This window comes from Melopsittacus undulatus, chromosome 7 (assembly GCF_012275295.1).
Source record: "Melopsittacus undulatus isolate bMelUnd1 chromosome 7, bMelUnd1.mat.Z, whole genome shotgun sequence".
In the NCBI taxonomy this organism is placed as follows: Eukaryota; Metazoa; Chordata; class Aves; order Psittaciformes; family Psittaculidae; genus Melopsittacus; species Melopsittacus undulatus.
The window spans coordinates 65,108,211-65,124,286 of record NC_047533.1 but is presented as its reverse complement, the minus strand read 5'-3'; the positions used below and the strand labels follow the sequence as shown (position 1 = coordinate 65,124,286).

The following is a 16,076-nucleotide window of genomic DNA, read 5'->3' as shown; positions in this document are numbered from 1 at the left end:
CTCCTCAGACGTTATGTGACTGCAAAGCCCACCACATCCCGTCTCCAGGCTGATAGCTTTTGCAGCACAGTGAACCTCTCACAAAGAAAGTCAAAGGAGAGAATGGAAATAGCTTTGTATACCGCATTGCTTCCTCTTCTGCTGATTGGGAGAGGCAGGCTTTGCAGAATCCCTTTCTTGTGTTAGGCTGTACCTCTTCTCTGGAGATTAACCCCTTATTCCAGAAGCATTCAGGGTAGGAGGAGGTCTGAGACACGGATGGTGAGGCATATTCTGCCTCTATGAAGTTGTATGCCCCAGGTATTCCTCAATCACCATGCACACACAGCAGTGTGGATGTGCTTGTGCGGGCACCATCTTCCTGAGTGGGTTCTGAAAATCATTCCCAAGCGGCTGCACTTCCGAGCAACTCAGAGCTGAGAACAGGTGCAGGTATTTTAAGGAAATAACCACAGTTTTTAACAGAAAAGCATTGTTTTAATGAATGACAACCCCACACTGTAATTACATGAGGATACTTCTTATCATAATTGAGACTCCTCTTTTTGCTGCTACTTTGAAAGCCTGCTGTGGTTACAGTGCAAGATTGCACTTATGCAAGATTGGCCCAGTTTATGTTTTACATGCATATGTAAAAATACATTATTCTCTGTTCCAGTCCCGAATTGCACCCCACATATGTTCTTGTGATGTCCGAAGTAGAAGAATATAATGATACCCAAAGGCCATAAGGAAATCCAAGAGGCCTATGGGCATACAGGAATTTATGTGCATATAGCAACTCACATTAATACTGATGGGAGTTAAAGCACATCAATCTTTTGTACACACAGATGAGAACACTATGAACCAATTCTTTCCTGACTTACATCCAGTATTGGTGAAGGTGACAGAAGGCTGCAGAAGGTGCAGATCCAGGAAGAGCCCAAACCTCTGGCTATTTCTGTATTTAACGCTTTTAAATCTGCTCTGCCACCACTATCAGTAACAGTCTGATCTCATGTTGCTGGTATCCAGAGGATGGGGATGGAAAACAAGGATCTATGTTATAATTCGGTAACACTGCCACAAAGCAGGGGACTCTGAACAACCAGACCTTAAAATGAACTGGGTAAAATGAACTGTTCAGCCTTCCTCTGAGGCCCAATAGAAAGTATGTACAAAACAACAGCAGACATGGGTTACAACCAGTATTTAGGAGGTAGAAATAGGAACATCTGAAGGAATAAACTTACTTGCCTCCTCTTTTGCCTGTTCCATAGATCTGATAAATTGAAAGTCTGAGTATAACCCAGTGCTGAACAGGCCCATGGTTTTTGTAATATATTGTTGAAAAGCAGAGTAAATTAATAAACCACAGAGCTCACTACTGTTACTGCTGTAGCTAAACTGCTTTTGATACATGAACCAGCCTCATACATTGTAATAGCCTTGATTTACCCTATGAACATTTCCAGTGAAATAAATGACAGTTCAGCTATGTTTTCCCTTATGGCCAGAGGAGCTTCCCTGTTCTTCAGATGTTGTCTTGTAGAAACTGTTTAAAAATAAAAGATGCTGCACTGCTGCTTGTGACTGGCCTTTAAAAAGTTACACCCCAGCACAGACTGAACACTGCCCTTTGCAAAGCTCTCGTCAGCTCTTTCAGAGACAAAAACTGAGCAGCTTTGACAGTGTAACTCCATTAAAAGAGCTTATCTGATAAGTCTGGTTTCACGCTTAAAATGCTCTTGGTCTCACTACCCCAACCATCTGCTCTCGTGACAGCAGTTCTGCCACCCTGCTGGGATTTGCCTTCACTGCTGGTCAACAGGAGCTTCTGGAGAGAAGAGCCAGCCTCTTTGGGAAGGTCTGCCAGGGACACACAGCTCAGCAAGATGCAGGACTGCTAATTTGCCTTAAATCCTGGGGCTATGCCCAGCTCTGACACACAGCTGCTGCGTGAAACTAGCAAGTCCCATCCCTATCCAATGCCTCAGTTTCCACTGCTCCAAATTATGATTAGAGAAACTTGTTTTCCCTGTAGAGCACACATACAAAGTATGGTGCAGCAAAAAAATACCATTGTTTCTAAATGGGAAAGACATAAGTCTTAAGATACCACCAGTATCTCTGAGTTCACATTAAATTTCACTGCTCAGAGCCTCTGTTCTTGCTCTGGAGACAGCTTTGGACAGCTGCAGAACACATGCTTCAACAGAAGCAGTGATAAGCAAAGCACATATGAAATACATGCAAGTGAAGGAAATGCAAAATCAAATTACATTCATGAAGAGCAAGCTGAGAAACCAGCCACAGACAAGCTGTCAGAATGTCCTGAAGGAAATCTTGTGGTTGATCCTGGCATCTATTTATATATTGGGGCTTATGCACATCGTAAAACTCTGGACATCTGAGGTACTACTGTATTTCCACAATCGTAAATAAACCCAACCTTGTTTTGTACATGATCTGACTTTCTATTCTGGGTTACACAGGGAGTAAACATAACATTGGCTGTGGACTACATATGACTAAAAGCATTAGAAATCTATAGGCAACTACTACCAGTGGAAAGTACACAGAGTATTAAGCAGCCTGTAGCTCAGCCATAATGGACATGTTACTTAGGGTATTTCTGTGGATTTAACCCCTTGCCCTAAAGTGTATTCCTGCTTACTTCTAAATCAGTCTTTGCTGGATTTTGCATGTCCATTGCCATTTTGAAATTCGCATCCTTTGAATAAAGTCAGAAAACCCCATAACTTCCATGTCAGCTGGCCTTAAAATGTTTAGCTCTTGTGGGTTTAACTGTTCAAGCAACTGGCTCTGTCAGAGTTTTCCTTCACTTCCCTGTACCAGCAGGGTGACAGTGCTTTGAACATCTCTGAGCCTGCCCCTAAAAACACAGAAAGACCATGTGGTCAGAAAGCCAACCCATACCACAACAGGAACTGCAATTAAAGCACATAAATCACCAATTAGAGAGTGACAAAGCACAAACATCCAACTACTGTTATTACAGTAGTATTACAGTACAGTAGTATTACAGTACTCTTCTAATCTTTAGAAAGAACAATATCCTGAAAGAATACCTAAGGAATAACCTTTTAAAATTTGGCAAGGTGATAACTGATTGAAAGTCCTTTTCATATTAGCTTTTAAAATCAGCAAACTTGAATGAAGTCAATGCAATATCCCACTTTGATATCAGGTAGGACACAGTGGATAAACCTGGAGTAGCAACAAACATTACATTGGTTTTGTTCCAATGGTCTTATGGGATCATAAAGGCTAACAACACTAAGCTTCCTGTTAGCTAAGGTTAGCTGATGAAAATTGTTCCTTGAGAGAATCTCTCCCTTCTTTTAGGACCAGGAATAAGCTATAGGAAGTGTAGCCCAGGCAGCAAAGTGAGGGCAGATGTTTCTTCCTTTGTCAGTTGTTTCACCCTTTGAACTATCCCGAGCAATTCCTTTCTGCATGCTGAGTGGCTGTAAACTGGCTGTCACGTCTGAGCCTGCCAGAGCCTAAGCTCTGTGTGTCGGGCAAAACCCTAAATCAAATGTAGGTATGATACAAAGCTCCTCTCCCCCCTCATGCCTCCAGCACCTGCTGCTCTCAAGTGGCACTACTAGTGATGGGGACAGACCTCACCGCACTAGACCCTGTAAAAACACAGAACACAAAGTCCTCACCCCCAAAGAGATCACAACTGAAACCTAAGACATAAAAGATCAGCTGAATCCACAGAGACAGGGAAGGCTGGTTTTGTTCTCTGGGCGCTTTCACACAGGCAAGAAGCAGGCAGGGCTGGCTAACTGCATCTGAATGCAATGAAAATGGCTGTAATCCTGCTCTCTCGATTCAGAAAGTTAGGCTGTGTTATTTCCTGGGCAGACCTTTGTTGCAGTGCTGAAAAGCACTGTAATTCTCCCACCTGTTGTTTTTCCTTATTGCTCGCTCCAGCTCTCTCTCCTATACACACATCCTGCTCGCACACGGAAGCTGGTGGGAACATGGCTGGTGATTTAGTTTCCCTTGCTGCCGTCTCTCTTCTTTCCGCCCTTCAGCAATGTAAGATGTGTGGGGTTGCATGGCTGGGGCTGCGGGAGGCTTCTACCGGTTCTGAAGCACTGGGAATTATTTCACGGTAAACTGGCTGCTCCGGGACTTTAATTCCCAAGAACTCCTAAGCTTTTCTCACCAGAGCACTGTTTACCCTCTGCAGTGTGAGAGGGAGCTGGCTCACTGTGATGGATTACTTTTCCCTGTGGGAGAAACTGATTTGTTTTCAGTTCTGTTCTGTTTGCTGACTTTCTGGAATCATGCTGTTGTGAGAGCGTGTAACTAGATGTGAAGTAACCCCAAAGCCACATCATGTCTGGGTTTCGGTTCTTATTTAGGCACCCATACAACTCAAAACCTCTAAAGCGAGGGTAAGTTTATGAAATCAAATACCCCAGTGCTGGATTGAGAGCGCTGTAAAAGCTGTTTCCTGAAACAGAGATATATACTAAGTATCTGAAATGAAAGAAAGCAGCAAACCTTTACACCAGGCAGCAATAAAAGGAGATATTCCATATTATGTCCTCATCATTACATTTCTTTAAGATCTAAATGGATTTCTTTTATGCCCTGCTGATATGCCTCTGAGAATCAAGGGCTAGGGGAAGAAGTGGTCAAGTCTCAGATGCTCTTTTGCTGTGTATCAGTCTAAAACTGCAGTAGCATTTTTAATGCTTGTCATTATTGTCTTTGAAATATGTCGATTCATACAGTTGTGTTTACACCAGGAAACAAGGCACATTTGGAAGACATTTGTGCTATACTAGTATGAGATTAAGAAATAACATTTGTACCTGGCAGAAAATAATCTTGAGAATGGGACCTTTTCCAGATTAAAAGAAGCCCAACACAACAGAAGGCAAATAAAAAGCCCCTAAAACTTACATTCACTTTTCCCGTCATCAGATCAGCTACAACCTTCCCTTGTGGCCTTCACAGAACATTTCTGTCTGGTGGCAATATTTATCACCAACTTCTGTGAAAGTTCAACTTGCTGCCTCGATTTTTAATGTAAAACTTTGGAGGATCAAAAGCAAACATTATCCAGAAGAGGGCTGCAGTTTGAGAATGCAAGGGATTGTAGGATACGGAAACTGTGAAGGGAGGGGGAAAACACCTGTGTTCTTCCTTGTGGTGGTTAACCCATAGTAGTTGATCTTAGTTAAAAGGACATTAAAGACAAGATAACCTGGGTTTGAATTTACACTGGCAGTCTGATGTCAAGCCCAAAGAGAAACCTGTGTATGAATCTGATGTGCTGCTTTGATTTAATTCATCACAGCTTGCCTTACTCTCAGCATGCTTTCTGGCATGGGCAAACCAACACAATTTATCAGAGCTCAAATGGACATTGTGAAACTGGCACCATAATCATATGTTATAACCAGTTCATACAAGGGGGTTAACTCAGCTTGTGATTGCTTGCTGTGAGCAAAATACACTGCACATGCACAGCACTGGGTGCTCTCTTTGCTCTTCTATTTTTAGGGCTGAACCTCTGGTCCGGAGTTAGGGAGGTGCTAATGGGCAGTATGGCCTCCCTGAAGCAGTGCTGTAAGCCAGGTTTCACTTAGCAGTCGTCAGAGGTACAAGGTTTAGGGTCTCAGAATCCTGAGTTACTCAAGGAATCAGGTCAGTCAGAGATCAATCTGTGCAAGAAATGCTCTAGGGTAGAAAGAGCAGACACAATGCAAGAAGTGGTTTCCAGACATGAATCCAGTTTTAAGCAGCTAGGATTTGCTTGAGAGATTAGTGTTTTGTAGAGTGATGGGAAAACAAGGGAATCCAATGAAAGGACAGAATGAATCCTAGTTATTGAAACAGGGAGGACAGGAGTCCCACTACTCCTCTATTTGAAGTATCTCTCTGAACTAGCACCTTTTTAAATCCCTTTTAGTAATTCCAGGACCTAGCAAGACATTATTAAAAAGACATTTGATTTTCTTTAAAGGTTGTTAGGCCAGGCTGTGCAGATTAACATGCACCATCATGTACTGTGATACAGACTGCAGCTTCTCTACAGGCTTTTTAACACATATAAAATGTCTGAGAGCAATGGTCCATGGAAGCCTGCTTCGTCCCATATTTTCAGACTAAAGGTATTAAGTCAGTAACCATAAATGCCACCTGAAGATGAAAGCAAAAAAAGGCAAACAAAGGCAAGTCAAGCACACTTTGTAACTACCTCAATCGTGTAATTTAGCCTGCTAGAATTTAACAACTCGGTACATGAGGAAGAAAAGACTATGAAAACCTTTGCTTACTCCTGCTGCAATGCGTTCTGGAGTCCCCACAACAGGCCTTCTGGTGGGTGGGACCGAAGAGCTCTCCCATTGCTGTATTCTGTACTTTAGCCCTTGCTAAACCATAATCACAGAACTCAAGTTTGGAGTTAGATCACTACTTCCCATTCACCATAAAGGAGCTAGAAGGCAAGTCCTATGCAGTTAGCAAAAATATGGTAATTATTCCTCTCCAGAGCTCATTCTGAGCCCCTGGTTGGCACATGTCTTGTGGGGCACACCAGGCTCACCTTTTCTTTCAAGGTGACAGACATGACTTTAGTTCTCCCATGCCACAGCTTGGTTTTCAATGGCATATAAATCCCACTTGGCCCTAATTGAAGCAAAGTTCCCATCAATCACAGTGGAAGCCACTAAAGTAGTAGATTTCATGATGGTCAGCTGTGCTATGGTAGTAGCACAACCTGTTTCTGCCTATGGTCAGCCAGTCTCCCATGCCTATGTCTATGCCTCTCAAACCAAAGCAGTTCACCAAGCAGTACAAGGAGAAATCAGGTACAGCTGAGACCAGGGTTATACCATGGCTTTGACAATTTGCTTTGGTTAATTGTACTGACCAAAGGCAATTTGGCTCCTACAGTGCCTTAATCTTCTTATTCAACTGATTTGGATGCAATGACCGGCGTTGGCCTGCCTTAGTTCCTGAGTAGAAAAAACCTGGTCCCAGGCTGGTTCTAAGCACTGACTGGCTCAATGTGGCCAGAAAACAAGGAACTCATTGCTGGCTAAAAGCACCATTGCACAAAACACTACTGCTCACCTACCACTTTGACTGATAAGCCAGGGAGGATTGTACCCTCATCAAGTTTGCCAATGACACCAAGCTGTGTGGTTCTGCTAATACACTGGAGGTAAGGAATGCCATCCAGAGGGACCTTGACACATTTGTGAGGTGGGCTGATGCCAGCCTCATGAAGTTTAACCATGATAAGTGCAAGGTCCTACACCTGTGTTGGAGCAATCCCAGACACAGCTACAGGTTGGGCAGAGAAGAGATTCAGAGCAGCCCTGTGGAGAAGGACTTGGGAGTGTTGGTCAATGAGAAAATGAACATGAGCTGGCTTCAGTGTGCGCTCACAGCCCAACTGTATTCTGGACTGCATCAAAAAGAGTGTGACCAGCAGTTCAAAGGAGGTGATCCTGCCCCTCTACTCTGCTCTCATGAGACCTCATCTGGAGTATTGTGTGCAGTTCTGGTGACCTCAACATAAAAAGGACATGGAACTGTTGGAACAAGTCCAGAGGAGGCCACGAGGATGATCAGGTGACTGGAGCACCTCCCATATGAAGACAGGCTTAGAAAGTTGGGGCTGTTCAGCCTGGAGAAGAGAAGGCTGCGTGGAGACCTCATAGCAGCCTTCCAGTATCTGAAGGGGGCCTACAGGGATGCTGGGGAGGTACTCTTCATTCAGGACTGTAGTGATAGGACAAGGGGTAACGGGTTGAAACTCAAACAGGGGAACTTTAGATTGGGTGTAAGGAGGAAGTTCTTGACTGTTAGGGTGGTGAGGTGCTGGAATGGGTTGCCAGGGAGGTTGTGAATGCTCCATCCCTGGCAGTGTTCAAGACCAGGATGAAGCCTTGGGTGATATGGTTTAGTGTGAGGTGTCCCTGCCCATGGCAGGGGGGTTGGAACTGGATGATCTTAAGGTCCTTTCCAACCCTAACTATTCTATGGTTCTGTGATTTGCCAGCACATAGTAGTATTTGTCATGAAAAATAAATTATTTTGAGGGTGACAGAAGTTAAAAAGCAACTTTTCAGTTAAGCTTTCCTGGAAAAGATTTCTCAGAGGTAATTCTTGTGCATCCATGTGTTTCAGTCTCCCTGAAGCACGTTCCCTAAACCTTCCCTGCTACCATTCTCCCTTTCTGTAGGGCTGTAAGGTGTCAAATAACAGATGAATCACCAAGCATAACATGAGATGCGAGGGTGGAAGCAGAGGAGGTCTTGCTTGATGCTAATATAGTGAAAGGTCCTGTAAACCTGCCTCACAGAGAGATCCTGAGATGCTCTGTTTAGTCTCTGGAGAGCAAAGCTAAGAGGCCACTTGAACACAGCCTGTAATTACAAGACAGGAGGGATAATGCTTTTTTGGGAAAAGGCTTTGCCACAAGGCTCAGACATATGAAGTGCACAGGGCAGCACCACTAAGCTCTCCAGCTGTATTTTAATGCCACTGCTCCCAGAAGGGAGGACAGAAGATGTGCTCTAGGCTTCCCCTTTAGACAAGTCTTTTTAGTGCGCTTAGGTGGGTGCCTGGTTTCTGGATCCAGGTAAAGTTTAGGTACAAGACAGACAGCAAGCTTCTCATAGAGGGTGGCTATGACATGGCTGGAAAAATAACTCCAGGTACCCAGGGAGTTTTAAAATCAGACAGGGTGATGCCTAATAGCTCTGCTGCATACTGAAAATTGCTGCCTGTTGCCTTTTGTTCTTGCAAGCCTTTGCTCAACTTTGAAGGGGAGACTTTTGCACTAAGGACATCAGCAAAATGAGGTACACATGTATACATCAGAAGTGATCTTAGAAATACAGATCAGAAGAGCAGAGATAGTGTCTGATTGGTTTGGGAGGTTGAGATGAAAATGCATGTGCTATAAGATATGGGTAAATAACTGTAAAAAAGCAGCTACCTGATTTTTGTTTCCAAAGATGCAACACTGCCCCTTACTTCAAAGCATCACAGCTCTTAGCATCACTGAATCAAAATGTTCTTCAAGCAAGTAGGGAAGTGACCTCTGTCAGTGCAGTTTGGCTACTGAAGTACTGCTAAGGCAGCACAGTGCCACTGCAGTGTGACTGGACTGCTCCTAGGCTGAGCAGCTCCAGGATTCAGGTGAGGCAGAAGGATATTGAAGTCACTGCAAGTGCAGCAAATGCAAAAAGAGAATTAATGTATTCCTGAAAGAGCAATTTCCCCCCTTCCTTGTGAGTGTCACTCTTAAAGATAAGATGTAAACTTCTGTAGGGAAAAACTAGTTTATCTTCTATTGGTCTCTGTCAAACAGAATGGAAAGAGCTGAAGAACAATGATCTCTTAAAAATTACTGATATGTTAGGGGTGCATCTGAATTGAAGAACTGTGTAATTCATGAGCCCTTATTCTTGCTTGCAGGTCATTTTGCTTGGTTGGTGGGGAAATCAAGAATGAAGCACAAGGTCATCCCCCCAGCTGTCACTGGAGCTCCAGAATTTGACAGAACATTTCGTGCACAGTAAGTCCTGAGATCATCAAGTTGGTGGCAATAAAAAACAATTCAGCCCAGAGGAGAAGCAAAAACATTGTCTTGAAAAGTTTCCTTTTCTTTGCATCCTTTGCTCAAAAAGGAAATAAAGAAAAATTATGAGCAGGTTACTTTTCAAACCGTTCAGGGGTAAGTTTAACTCGTTTAAAACAGTCACTGCTCAAGTTCTGATCAAACTAGGCAGTTAGATTACCCAAACCTAAGCAGGGGCTGAGAGCTAATGGGTTGTAACTGAAGGAATGCAAATGTTCTGGATCTAGCAAGCTGTGCTGTCAGTTCTTGGACTGTGGCTGACATCAAACTCTGGAAGACAAGAGCACAGAAAACCTCTGCCTTCACAGTAAGTAACAGGGGAACAGCCTGTCTAAGAAGACTCTTTTCCTAAAGGGCTTCAGTCTGTGATTGGGCTAATGATCCTATGCAAAAGTATTTGTGTTTATTTCAAACAACTCTCTCTGCTGTATCTGTAGTGGTTAACAATAATGAGACATAGCAATCAGACAACATGTTAGATAACAGAACATGTAAGATATAGAAGGTTACCTAAAGAAATTAATTCAGAACAACAAGAAAACATTGGTGGGAAAACTGACAATGTCCACAAAGAAAGTTGTTATGGTCCTGGCCATATGAAGACCTATTGTGAGCTGTCTGTGCCTGATAGCACTTCATAAAGGCAGCTGGCCTCAGCAGGGCAATCCAAGCTGCCTACGCACAGCTCTGTGCTTCCTCTTTCAGGCCCAGGAATGCTGACCCATAAACTTGCATACTGAGTATGGAGAGAAGTGATTAACATCACATTCATGTGCTGCAATTCCTGCCTGCCTCTGCTGCAAAGGCACTTGGCTCAGGATTATTTGTCCCATTTATTTCCATGTAGCTGGGATCCAGCCCCTAGACACTTGTCCAAGTTTTAGTACCATGAAAATATCTTAAACAATCTGTATTTGAGATTAAAAAGAAGAAAATTTTTAAGAGTGCCTAATTCTGGCTTGACTGTGCTCCCACTGGATTCAATAGCATTCACTTTAGTGGCAGTAAAATGAGGCCAAAGCTGATTCTCTTTGAAAATCCCACCCATAGTTCTTTTCCATTCCAGACTAATAATGTTCTTTCAAATGTATTCTGCAGACAAAACTGTGTGGAGTTTTACCCAATATTCCTGACTGCCCTCTGGACTGCGGGGTGGTTTTTTAATCAAGGTAAACACTTCTCATTTTTGTCTTGGAACTGAGAAGTTTTACATAACTTTCTTAAACACTTTAGTTTTATAAGGAGGCAAATTGCTGTACACATCTTTTCCCCTCCTTTTAATTGCACTGTCTTAGCACAGCCTTCCTGGAATAGTGCTCTGTGACACTGAAATCCCCACTTAGCCATGGCATTTCACATAGGCCACCAGCTTTTACTTCTCTGTGGAAACCAAGCAGCCAGTATGTGGCACATCTGTCATACAGTCAGTGGATTTACAGGGTGAATCATTCAGACAAGCAGCTCCCAGATGCTTCCCTGAACACCTATTTGCACATTATGGGGCAGTTCTATCAGGACATCAAGCATAGCTATCGTTCCCTGGGAGGAGGCAGCCTGAAAAGACTCGGGTCAGAGCACTTGTCCCTGTGGCTGGACCCCGGCTGGCAGAGACAGAGCTCAAGCCAGGAAAGCTTTGGGTTTTTACATCCCAGATGAGTGACAGCACCACAGGGCTATGACTCATTTGTTTGTTCTGGGACATAGCACTGAAGAACAGTCATAACAGCAGCATCTCCAGCCCTACACACTGTACTTTAGGTATGCAGCAGGGACTCCTGAAACCCAGGCACCTGTCAGGAAGGCTTTTTTTTACCAAGTGTTCTGAGCTGAGACACCACAGAGCTTTCATACCTCTCACTCTGTTGGCCTTTTGAAGGTCGGTCCATGCTGTCTCCTAACAGTGATGGGGTGGACTCTGATAGACCCAAAACTTTTGACAGAGCCTAACTTTTACATTCTGCTCTCTTAAACCTTCCCTATCTGATGTTTTTAGAAGCATGAAGCCTGTGGGCTGGAGAAAGGATAACTAGCTAATGCCCACTCCATCCTGAACAACTAGCTTTCCTCTCAATTCTCTATGTAATCTTGTTTTGAGGGTTTCTTATAGGTACAGTCCCATCTCTTTTGCAAATCCAATGTAAACTCAAAGTAGCACCACTTAAGTCAACAAATTGCATGTGAACTAATACATGTGCTCAGACACTCGAATCAAAGAAGATCACAGTTGCTACCCAAGCAACACAGACAGTGCTGTCATGTGTAAAAAAAAGGGATTGCTTTAACCTCCCCTCTAAGTCATTTTTTCAGCTGAGTATCTCCCATAGGCATGTTTATATGAGTTAATCCAGAGCACAGTAAAAGCTGTCCTCTGTAATACTTGCTCACAGCGTTTGAAAGAACACAGAATTAACTAGCACTGCTCAGTCCTGGATAATACAACTGACCTACACACCCTGCTCCATCTATCAAATGGAGGTGACTTTATACCCTTCCCTCAGGGAGGTCAGAAAGCTAACTTCACTACAGCCTTCTCTCCTGTTCTTGGATAAAAGCTGCTATATAAATGCAAAGCAGGTTATTAACAACATAAATAAGATTCTCTTTCCAAAACAAACACTCCCCTTTAGCACGAACTGCCATAACAATAAGAAATGGCAGTGCTGGGTCAAGCCACAGAGCTCCAACCCACTATTCTGTCTCTGGGATAACTGACAAACTGGGGGGGACCTACAGATTCCTGTCAGGTCTTAAGAGCTGCTTTTCCAGGAATGCTTTGAAATTTAGCTGGACAGTCCTATGACCACCTCTATCTTTAAACCTGTATCAAGAGCCTCCTGCAGTGAATGTTTAAGGTTACATACATAATAATTCTTTCCCAAAAGAACTTCCCAGGGTATGGGTAGCTATGAAAATCTCTGGAGTTATATAAACAGAAAACATCATTAAAGTGGTTAATCCTAACGGTTACTTTAGTGTTCACAATCCTCATTTTTAGCTTTCTAACTTGTTTTTTCCCCCCTACTAATCTTTTCTTTATTAGAATTAGCTTCCTTTCTGGGTGTGCTGTACATGTTTGCCCGCTACAAATACTTCCGTGGTTACATGCAGTCTGTGCAAGGAAGGTAAGGAGTTACCAACTGAATGCAGGTTAAAAGCTGCAGGCTGTTGTCTGAAGCTGGGCTGAGAGCCAAGGGCTGGCAATGGAAAGTGACTGTAACTGAATGCAACACGTGTAAAGTGTCAGTGAGAGGTCTGAAGCAGGAGGAGGGCTGCCTGTTACAGAAGAAGCCTAGGTTAAGCTGTGCATGTGCTACAGGTCACAAGAGGGAAAAGGTCTGGTGCTCACCTTGTGAGTGCCTCCTTTGTATTGAGAAGAATGACAGCCAGATTCGGAGAGGTCTGAAAACAGAAGCACAGTTTTGCAGCTCAGGACTGCTGTAGAATGAATGGGAACTGCTCAGGCAAGGCTTGCATCGTGCCTACCTGCTGAGATTTTCCTTTTTCCTCAGCTTGTCACATTAAGATTTACTCTAGCCACACAAAATGCACTAAAGGAAGCAAGTGAATCCGACCTTGTAGGCTGATGAACTTCTGCCAAGCAGATAAGAGAACACAGCTTCAGATAAACATGTTAATGAATTCATGTTCACAAGTGCACAGCATCTTGTAAACATGAATTCTGCTTCAACAAACATGCACACTGGCAAAACGCCCCTCCACTAGAAACACTCAAACACACTGTGTTTCCTGTTTCACTGAAGCCACAGCACCATCTTCTGTGTCCTGACCTAAGGCTCCTCTCCCAGGATACATATCAGTCATAAAAAGAAAATAACACAATACATGCTCATCATGGAATTAAAGGAATTGTGATGTATATTACTAGAAGAAGATACAAAACATCAGACTATTTTGTAGTGAATGATCCTGCAGCAACAAAAGACTGCAATACTGGGCTATTTTCTACAGCTTGTGTAGAGGTGTTCCCATTCTCCTTCACTACAGTCTCCACCAACCCTTAACCCTCTTTGGTGGACCTGTTGCTTAAGAGAAGGGAGAGACTATGTTTGCCAGAGCAAATAAACGGAGATAATTTTGCATCTCCCAGTAAGAGATGCACTAATTCAAACGACGCAGTGAACACCAGCCACAAGACTAGCAACTGTTAGGGAAGTTTGTGGAGCAAACCCATGTAAATAAATGAACGAGTAGAGCATAATGGACTCTAATCAACAAACTAGCAAGTCCTTTGTTTAAGAAATCATAGAATCATCACAGAATCATAGAATGGTTTTGGTTTGGGTTGGAAGGACCTTAAAGCTCATCCAGTTCCAACCCCCTGCCACAGGCAGGGACACCTTCCTCTAGACCAGGTTGCTCCAAGCCCTGTCCAACCTGGCCTTGAACACTGCCAGGGATGGGGCAGCCACAGCTTCTCTGGGCAACCTGTGCCAGAGCCTCACCACCCTCACAGGGAAGAACTTCTTCCTCACATCTGATCTAAGTCTCCCCTCTGTCAATTTAAAGCCATTCACTCTTGTTGTATCTGTACTTGCCCTTGTAAAACGTCCAAAAAGTCCAGCTTTTTTGTAGTCCTCTTTAGGTACCTTTCCCATGCTTTACTTCAGTACTCTTAGACTCTCAGCCTCTCAAGGAAGTCTGAGAACAGTGGCTGGCTTCACTGTTAGAGCTCTGCATTCTGGTGAGACTCTAGTATCTTTGCATTGAGCAGAGGGTGCCAAGATTCAGCCTGGCAGCCCTAGGAAATGGCTTTGCTTACAAGGTCTGCTGCTGCAGGCCTGCCTGCTGCTAACCTCCAGTGGGTACTTCAGCTACAGGTCAGCACAAGTCAGGCAGGCAGAACCTGGCCCCAAACATACAAGCCTGCAGCAGCCCTACCCGCACAGAGGTAATCAGTCTTCACACCAGTTCTCAGCTAGAATCACTGACTACATCCATGCTGATTATAAAGACAAACCAGCTCCACACGCTCAAAGAGCTGCTTACGATGCTTCCTTGAGCTCTTGACTACATGAACTGCAGTTCAGATTTGCCAGGTCTGGATGTTTTAAGAACACAGCAGGAATATGCAGCTCTACCTGGTTTCTGTGCTGGAGTGACTTCTGCAAGTGAGCTGTATCCTCTACCCTTCCCTCCAGCTGGCTCAGACAGATACTTAAAGGCTCAGCTAAAGACTTCTTTCATACTTTCCTGAAACAGAAAATCTCGTACTTCACCATTTTCAAATCCACATATAGATGCAGCATGCCCAGAAAGACTGCTTAGATCAAGTCTTTAGGCACCAGATTGATTCTTAGGCTCCCTGAGCACCTAATCTCTTTGACCTCTGTGGGTGAGGGGATAGGTAGCTATAAAACAAAGGCTGACAAGCTCCCCAGACCTCTCTCCAATACTGACGTGATGGAATTCTCCAAAGACACCTTTTGTTGCTTGCTCTGCTGGCAGAGGCCAACCCAGCAGCAAATCCTAAAATATACCTATAAGACCAGGGTCTGCACCAAGGCAACTGAGAGCAGACCCCAGAGAGTTTGCATGGAGGGGAAGCTCCCTGCTCACATGCTCAGAAAGTGTTGCAGAGCTGAAGGGCTCTTCCAGCCTCTTCCGTGGCAGTTTTCCATTTTGTGCAAATAAAATAGCCTGATCCTCTCCATCCCTAGCAAGTACCTGAATCACTGATTTCTTAGGATCAATGCTCTTCCTTGCTGGTGCAAAAATCAATCTCCAAGTCAAAGTACTAACCCAGAAGCAGACCTCTCAGCTCAGTGGAAAGTACCCAACCAACAGATGTGGATGTAAGAGATATGGACACCTCCCTCTCTGTCCTCTAGGCTTCTCTCCCGCATTCCTGCACCTACAGTTGTGGTGAGGTGCTCAAGCTTGTTTGTGGCTTTGCCTACAGATCTTCATGGTACTGGGATGAGGTGGCTTCATCCTGGAGCAAGTTCTTAACTTCTAGCTGAATATTTAGAAACACAGGGGAGAGTTTTCCCAAAGAGAGGAGACTGGGAACCTCTTTCCTCCCTAGCAACAGCCACGTGTGGGAATGGTTCATTACACAAACACTGCAGGATAGCGTTGCAGCAGTGATCCTGTCTGATTCTGCACACCTCTTCTTAACTGGTGGGGACAAGCAGTTTCACTGCAAACACACCATGTACCACTCTAACAGTATCTTTCTGCTTTCCACTTCTAGGTTAACAGGGTTTTACTTGAGTTTGGTAACTCTGATTTGCTTGGTAACCTTGGGTGCAGCAGGGATTGGTAACAGCCTTCTGGATGAATACCTGGACTTCAGCATTATGAAGAAACTCCATAAATGGTTCTGAAGATTTTTGTTTCAATAAATAAGTAACATGGATGCTTTCCCTGAACAGCAAAAATGATAAGCTGCATGTGAATAAAGCATCAAAGCTCTTTACTAACA

At 43.9% G+C, this 16,076-nt stretch overlaps 1 protein-coding gene across 1 annotated transcript; it reads left to right on the top strand.

Moving 5' to 3' along the window:
• Window positions 1–3,993: 3,993 nt before the first annotated feature.
• Window positions 3,994–16,076, top strand: MGST2 (microsomal glutathione S-transferase 2). Its single transcript, XM_005142367.3, has 5 exons — window positions 3,994–4,056; window positions 9,469–9,568; window positions 10,730–10,800; window positions 12,672–12,753; window positions 15,846–16,076. The coding sequence occupies exons 1-5, from the start codon at window positions 3,999–4,001 to the stop codon at window positions 15,976–15,978; spliced, it is 444 nt and encodes a 147-aa protein (XP_005142424.2). The 5' UTR covers window positions 3,994–3,998; the 3' UTR covers window positions 15,979–16,076.